Source organism: Periophthalmus magnuspinnatus, chromosome 14 (assembly GCF_009829125.3).
Source record: "Periophthalmus magnuspinnatus isolate fPerMag1 chromosome 14, fPerMag1.2.pri, whole genome shotgun sequence".
In the NCBI taxonomy this organism is placed as follows: Eukaryota; Metazoa; Chordata; class Actinopteri; order Gobiiformes; family Gobiidae; genus Periophthalmus; species Periophthalmus magnuspinnatus.
In genome coordinates, this window is record NC_047139.1 from 9,249,594 (window position 1) to 9,258,097 (window position 8,504).

The 8,504-nt window shown below is 39.1% G+C and overlaps 1 protein-coding gene across 1 annotated transcript; it reads left to right on the forward strand.

The window, feature by feature from the left end:
- The first annotated feature begins 331 nt into the window (after nucleotides 1-331).
- LOC117381637 (olfactory receptor 1C1-like) lies at nucleotides 332-1,339 on the forward strand. The gene has a single exon (XM_033978629.1). It carries the CDS (start codon nucleotides 332-334, stop codon nucleotides 1,337-1,339), a length of 1,008 nt encoding a protein of 335 aa, XP_033834520.1.
- The last annotated feature ends 7,165 nt before the right edge of the window (nucleotides 1,340-8,504 follow it).

Here is an 8,504-nt window from a genome sequence, read left to right on the forward strand (position 1 = left end):
TCATTTTTCCTTCCAGTTTTTTCCAGTCTATTTGTTTTGTTTGGGTTTTGTTTTATCTTTAATTACGGTACTTTACTTTTACTCTAATAGTGTATTGCCAATTATGACATTTTCTTGTTTTAATTATATTGATGTCCAGAATCCAGGCCAGGCTTTCCTTTACACCGCTTGGGAAACACTGGCTGGTGGCGTGATCATAACAATATTTTGGATCTGTGCCCAGTGACGTCAGTGTAGTGCATAGTGTGTAGTGCATATATTGTGGCTTTGGTCTTCTGCAAAAGATAAGAAATCAGACTCCAAACTACTCCCTGTATTAATCTACTGGACAATGGAGTTTTTCAACCCTGCTACTAACAACAAGAACATAACCTTTGTGCGCCCTCCTTATTTCCTTATCACAGGTTTATCAGGCATCTCCAACATCAAGCATTACTATGTTTTTCTGTTTATCGTCTACATTGTCTCTGTGATTGGTAACTCTTTTGTGATGGCAGTCATAGTCTTGGATCATAACTTAAGAACTCCAAAGTACATTGCTGTTTTTAACATGGCTTTTGTCGATCTATTGGGGAACACCGCTCTTGTGCCAAAGCTCCTGGATATTTTCTTATTCAACCGACCATATATTCGCTACAACGACTGCATGACTTATTTATTTTTCTGCTACACCTGTCTCTCAATGCAGTCATTTAACTTGGCTGCTCTTGCTTATGACAGACTGATGGCCATAAGCTACCCACTGCACTACCAAGTTAAGGTCACTACTACATTTATGCTTTGTTTGATAGGATTTCTTTGGCTGTTCATCATACTTGCTGTTCTAATCGCCGTCGGACTCATTACAAGACTTTCTTTTTGTCAGTCTGTTGTTATAAACAGCTATTTTTGTGATCATGGGCAAATTTATAGACTTTCTTGCAATGACCACTTTCCGAATTACGTTGTGAGCTGCTTATATCCCATACTAATATTTTGGCTTCCACTTGCATTCATTTTATTTAGCTACGTATACATTGTTTTTACACTGGCTAATGTTGCAACTGTGCGTGAAGGGCTCAGAGCATTGAAAACATGTATTGGTCACCTGTTACTAGTTGCAATTTATTTTATTCCATTACTGATCGTGTTTACATTAATGGAGAAAATACAGCCAAATGCAAGAATTATAAACCTCTCTATGACTTCAGTCTTCCCTCCGATGTTGAACCCCATCATTTATGTGCTGCAAACCCAGGAAATCAAAGACTCGGTAAAGAGATTGTTACATATGCGCAGAAAGTCTAAAATAGAAGTAAGGAATATGACTACAGTTAGGGCTAAATGTGAATGCAACTAAATACAAAATTGTCAAGTTGTAACTTTTTTTTTATGTCCCAATTTTATTTTTAAATGTTGACTGGAGTTTTTAATGTTAACCTTATATAAAATAGTACGTGGTGTGCTATACTTAGCTTTGTAGCCTATATTTACCAGTTACTTCTGTATACCTCTGTCTGAAATATTCTTGCTTTTAGAGAATAGAGAGACTTAAATAAAACTGATTGCTTCAAATATGTGTTTCACGATCAGCAATATTACCAGTCCATTACTTTAGGATTATATAGAAAAAGGCTTGTTTGTATTGTTATTGTAATAAATTTATACCAAAGTAATGTAGTAATGTTGTATTGTTTCTTTTTTATTATGTAAATGTTTGCAAACATATCAACTGTTGTCCATTTATGTAATTATATATTTAATATGGACATGGCAAGTACTGAGCCTAATTTTCAACTCTTGTCCTGTCCAGGAGAGAGGGGTAGGATTAATTGTTCTACACAAAAATGGACAGGACTAGAAAGAGTAAAGACCCATTTCAGACGTCATGCGAGCAGCTCTGGTGTTAAATGTGACTTAGAGGCAGAGAGAAGTGAAATAAATGCTGAAAAAGTTGACTATAAACAGGTCTGCATACGAGAACCAGTCGAAATGTTATTGAGAAGGATTTCTGATATTTAAATTTAAATGCAGAGGTTTTTAGAGACACATATATCACTGTGACTTAAACACAGCTGGAAGTTCACACATGGAAAACAATCCTTGAGTTTGTTTATATACAGTTTTATAAACCAAACGTTTACATAAACTATATAAAAAGACACATATTTTTTCATGTCATGAAATCAGACTAAACTTTTCCTGTTTTAGGTCAATTAGGATTACCAAAATTATTTATATTTGCTAAATTCCAGAATAATGAGAGATTTTATTACTTTCTTCAACGTCAAATGTTTACATGCATTTCATTAGTATTTGGTACCATTGCCTTTAAACTGTATGACTCGGATCAAACATTTCGGATATCCTTCCACAGGTTTCTCACAATAGTTGGCAGGAAGTTTCTCCTTCCTGAGTGGTAGGATGGCTAGACATTACTCCTGACAGAACAGGTGTAACTGAGCCCAGTTTGTAGGCCGCCTTACTCACGCATTCCTTTTCAGGTCTGCCCATAAATGTTCACTAGGATTGAGATCAGGGCTTTGCGATGGCCACTCCAAAACATTAACTTTGTTATCCTGAAGCCACTTTGTATCGAGTTTGGCAGTATGCTTCGGGTCATTGTCCATTTGGAAGACCCATTTGGGCCCAAGCTTTAACTTCCTGGCTGATGTCTTGAGATGTTGCTTCCGTATTTCCACATGTTGTGTTCTTTTCTCATATTGCCATTTATTTGTGAAGTGCAGAGTAATCTTACTGTATATAAAGTCTGACTTTGAAGAAACTAATTAAAAGTTGTCTAAAAAATCCTTCTCTCACTATTCTTGAATTTAGCGAATAGAAATAATTTTGATAATAGTAATTGACCTTAAACAGGAAAAGTTTAAATCTGATTTTATGTCAGACAGTGAGAAAAAAGCACATGTGTCTTTTTATATAGTGTATGTAAACTTCAGGTTTCAACTGTATGTAATAATACAAATGAGGGCAGCTGGAGGTGACACTTGCCTAATGCAGAAGTCATGTGAGAGTTTTTGTTTAGCTCAGTAGGTTGGTGTGTTGGGTACGCACCAATGATCTTGTTCGTTCATGTGGCACTGGGCACGTCCTTCCCCAGATATTGCCAACAACGACCACTCAGTTATAAATACATTGCAAATAGTAGTGACCCCAAAATTGAGACTTGGGGAACCCTCATGTCATTTGGACAAAGTGTATTTGAGCCCACTAACCGACACACTGTTCTCTTCACTCTAAGTAAGACCTAATCCAACAGAGCTGCAGGCGACATGTACCATATTTTCCGGAATATACGTCGCTACAGAGTATAAGTCGAACCAGAGAAAAAATGCTCAATAATGAAGAAAAATAAGTATATAAGTCCCATTTGTAGGGAAATTTATTTAACAAAATCCGAGACCAAGAACAGACATTTTATCTTTAAAGGCAAGTTATAATAATATCAATAAAATAGAGAACAACAGGCTGAATATCAGCACAGCATGCTAACATAACACATTTATATTTATTCAGCTACATGAAGCATAGACAGAACTGAGTACATGTCTGGTATGTAAACGTAAGATATTAACAGTTAATCAGACAACTAAAGCATAAAAAAGCTAACAAGTTTACTCTTGATCTCATAGCAAAGAACGAAGTTAAATCTGTCAACTGGACAAATCATTGTAAGAGTGAAGACGTTTTGCTGCTCATCCAAGCCGCTTCTTCAGTTCTGGTCAGGATGCTGGTGGCCACTGCCTTAAATCTATCTGAGGGGAGGGGCTAACTACACTGAAACTGTAAACAGCTATTGTCTCCAGTTTCAGCTGAAACTACCCTATTCAGCCCTTAATGACCCTGCTATTGTTCTCATTGTTCTGGGTCTGAGGATGGAGTTGTAGATGGGGGAGAGATTATGTGTCAAGCCCCCATTCCTGTTTAAGGAAGGATTCTCTTTCCTAACAAAAATAGCTTCTTTAACTCCTCTCTCAAACCATTTCTTTTCTCTGGCTAAGATCTGAATTTCACTATCTTCAAAGGATTCGTTAGTGGCTTTGAGATGGAGATGCACAGCGGACTGGGGTCCAGAGGAGCTCTCACGCCGGTGTTGGTACATTCTCTTATGGAGCAGCTGTTTAGTTTCTCCAATGTAATGCTCACTGCACTCTTCACTACACTGAATGGAGTAGACTACATTACTTTGTTTATGGCTCCGTGTTTTGTCCTTAGGGTGAACCAATTTTTGCCTTAAAGTGTTTGTGGGTTTGAAAAAGACAGCAATCTCATACTGTCTGAAAATTCTCTGAAGTTTTTCAGACACACCCGCAGTGTAAGGGATGGTAACACCTCTCCTTCTAGGTTCAGATTCCCTGTTGTCCGTTTTTTTAGCTCTCGTAGATCTATTGAAGGCCCATATTGGATATCCACAAGCAGAGAGGGCTTTCTCCATATGCTGCTCCTCCTTTACTTTTCTCTCTGTGTTTGTAGGCACCACCTGAGCTCTGTGTTGTAGTGTCCGGATCACTCCGAGTTTGTGCTGCAGTGGATGGTGTGAATCAAACAGCAGGTATTGGTCCGTATGTGTGGGCTTCCTGTAAACTTCTACCTGGAGTCGCCTGTCCTCTCCTATTGTTACTGCACAATCTAAAAAGACCAGTTTGTTCTCCTTGGCTTCTTCCCATATGAACTTGATGTGTGGAGCCACAGCATTAATATGTGCAGTAAAAGGCTCCAGATCCTGAATTTTGATTTTGGTCCAGTTGTCATCCACATATCGAAACCAATGTGTGGGTGGTGTACCTGGAAATGAGGCCAAAGCCTCCTGTTCAAATTGTTCCATGTATAAGTTAGCCATGATAGGAGAGACAGATGAGCCCATGGCCAATGTTCCCTCTAATTTTTCATGAGTCTGAGCAAACACACAAACTCCCTGAGCGGTCCCATGGACCACTGTGAGCGACATCAGACGTGCGCACTGTGGTCATGTTGGCATCGCATCCATCCAAGTTAAATGGTTTATTAAAAGAATCAAATTACTGCATTTACATTTCTGTTATAAGACTTTTAACACAGTGTCCTCGGTCGCGTACTTCCTTTGTTTTGACCGTTTCGTCATGTTTAAAATGCAAAACTGCTGCAAAACAGTGCGTAAAATTACGCAATTACGTGTGCGTAATTTTACGCGAGGATCTTTGCCCGAGGGCGGGCCGTCGGAACGTTAAGGGGTTAAACAGCACTTAGTTAGCGAGTTTTCACTCCAAGGCCGTGTCCCAATTCGCCAAATGCACCCTTTGAAGGGTCCCTTCGAAGTATTCTTCAAAGTGTAGTTTGAAGGTTCCGGTCGAGAATCTGCCCTCCTCAGTGTAGCTGCCATCTTGCTGAAGTGGGACAGGCCTACACCACGGACCGCACTTCCACCGCTGTCTTTGAGCGTACGATACACACATTACGTATGTTATTTTTAATGATTTATTATTTAATAGAAGAAAAGTCAAGCTGTCGTTATCACAGCCGTTTCTTTTTGATTGAATATCAATAGGCAATTATAACGTTCAAGGTGATTTTTTTCTCATTTGTAGCTACTTCATAACTTTAAAGGGTTACGAAAATATACCTTGTGAAAATGTAATAACAGAGACAGAGGTAACAATATCATTTTCACATTCATAGTCTATAAACCAGAGAACACTTATTATTTGTACATAAAGTGGGATATTGCAGTTTAACAATTCGGTATTTTGGCCAGTGGCTACACCACTTTATTAACAGTAGAGGGCACTGTTTCCCTTCTATGCCGTGCCAGTTCTTTCCATCTTATTATTGTGAGGGATTTTCTAGCAGTGCAGCGCTACATCAAACTAATATCTTGATTTACTAACACAAAGGTAAATGACACGTGCCACCAGATGGGCGCAGACCTATGGAATGTACCTGAACACATGAAGATTTTTTGCATGTCTCAGGGCTCTCTTCTATCCTTTCCTGAGAGTCCGTTGCTTCATTGTTCACATTACCTGTGTGGATCATTAATCTATTCTGACTTTATGTTTCTCTTGGTCTTTGACACTTACAATAGAAACAAACATTCTTACATTATTCTTATTGCAGTAATATTTTCTAATGATAATAATGTCTTCTTATTGTCTAGCAATAACTGCACATTCCTTTATTCCATATAACTCCCCTCCTTTTTAATCATCAAACACGCTGTACAGATGTTTATTCAGATTTAACAGTTTCATGTCGCACTGTTGTAGATGAGGTAAACCAGTATGGACATTTGAGGATGTTGTTCACTTTAGCCTCATAATCAGCTGAGTTCAGGATCACGGTGCATCTCCCTTTGTCAGCTGGCAAAATGTTGATACTGTGGTCCTTTTCTAGAGCAATGAGAGCCTTCCTTTCCTCTGATGTTATGTTGGAGGGAGGAGGTTTGGCGCTGCTCAGTGCGGCAGTTACTTTCAGTCTCAGGTCACCAGCTTCTGCCTCTGTAAGCTTATTGTTTCTAATGGCTGTTTCTGCTGCTGTAATGTAGTCCACTGTGGGGATCTGATTGGAAGTTACAGAGAAGTTCAGTCCTTTGGAAAGTACCTCTCTCTGACTGGGTAAGGTCACGGTCTGACAAGTTCTTCACCCAGTACTCCCTGTTTCCAGAATGGCCGAGTCCATCCCTTTTCCTCCTGTTGCTCTGATTCCTTTGTTCTAGTAGATGCCTGAACTTCCTAATGTGACGTTCTTTGGTTTCCTCATGTCGTTTCAACTGCCCTATGGCTATGAAATTGTAGATCCTCTGGGCTAATTCTTTTGGGACTAAGGTGGCTATTCTGCTTGTTAGGCTTTCTATTTTAGAATTCAAGTTGTTAATAAGAAAATGCATATGGCTGATTCTGAGGCTGAGTATTTTCCTAAGGTAATGCTGAGTTAAGCTGGCTGCTCTCTGCCCTGGTTCAGGTGCTTTCTTCTGTAATACCTTGAGTATTAGCTGATTCTGTCTACATCTGAGGTTAAACCGTAGGTGATTCTTATTCTCTGCTAATTTCTTGGCAATATTTTCCAGCTCTCTTGCCAGTTTGACGGTGGTAGGCCCGTAGTTCTTGAGAAGATGTCTGTGAAGATGTCTTGATCTCACTTCAAATCACTAAATCCATTGAATTCTTCATACTCAGTGTCGCATCTGAACAACTCCACCAGCTTTCGAAGTAGATGAGGCGCCGCTTCTGTGTGGCTGCCAGCCTGGTATAAAAGCATAGAGTGCCCTCATGCAGTTATCAGTGTGAAATTGTATATTATAATAATTTCACATATAAGTCACATCTGAGTATCTAAGTCGCACCCCTGGACAAACTATGAAAAAAAGTGCAACTTATAGTCCGGAAAATACGGTAAATTGCTGTATTATGTGTTGTAATTTAAAACAATAGGGGTCGAGCTGCCATTGACTGTGTTTAACCCAAAAGAATCTTCTGAACTGGTTTTACCAGACCATGTATTTATTCTTGTGTTTTACACTTTGAAGGCAAACTTGATGAACAATGGCATAGATTTGTGTCCCAGGGCAGCTGCTACGTACCACCATCGATGGTACTTAATGAATGATGTATTGTAAAGCACATCTTTAAGATGCTAAATAAATCCAAGATGTTACTTAAATTCAGAAATATTTATCTTGTTTTAGGTCATTACAGTTCAAAATAATGTAACTTATTGAAATAATAATGGCTAAATTAGTCAGAAAAAGTTAAGATAATAATTATCAATTCAAATAATCAAACTTATGTAGCTATGCCTCTTTGGAACACAACAACAACAGTCAAGTGTACAGCTGAAAACTTTTTGTAGCAGGGGAGGCAAGGCAAGGCAAGGCAAGTTTATTTGTATAGCACAATTCGTACACAAGGTAATTCAAAGTGCTTTACAGAATAAGAAAGACATTAAAATCACACAAATCAAAACATAAATAATCACAAATAATCATCATAAAATTAACATTAAAAGAGAAGAGTGCAGAATAAAAATCTTTCAGTCGTATGCACAGCTAAACAGAACCGTTTTGAGCCTGGACTTAAACATTGTCAAAGTCGAGGCCTGTCTCACATCTTCAGGAAGACTGTTCCAAGTTTTAGCTGCATAAAACGTAAACGCTGATTCCCCATGTTTAGTCCTGACTCTGGGCACCAGCAGGAGGCCGATCCCTGAAGTCCTCAAATTGCGAGATGGTTCATATGGCACTAACATGTCGGAGATATACTTTGGACCTAGGTCATGGAGAGACTTATACACAAGCAGAGCTGCTTTAAAGTCTATTCTTTGAGCTACAGGAAGCCAGTGCAGAGACCTGAGCACAGGACTTATGTGCTCATACTTCCTGGTTCTAGTCAGTACCCGAGCAGCAGCGTTCTGGATGTACTGCAGCTGTGTTAAGGCTCGTTTGGAGAGGCCAGTGAGCAGGCCGTTACAGTAGTCTAACCTACTGGAGACAAATGCATGGATAAGTCTCTCCAAGTCTGGCTTTGACAGTATAC

Bases quoted from the DNA above. Each gene is read 5' to 3' on its own strand.
- LOC117381637 (XM_033978629.1), top strand. From the start codon at position 332: ATGGAGTTTTTCAACCCTGCTACTAACAACAAGAACATAACCTTTGTG.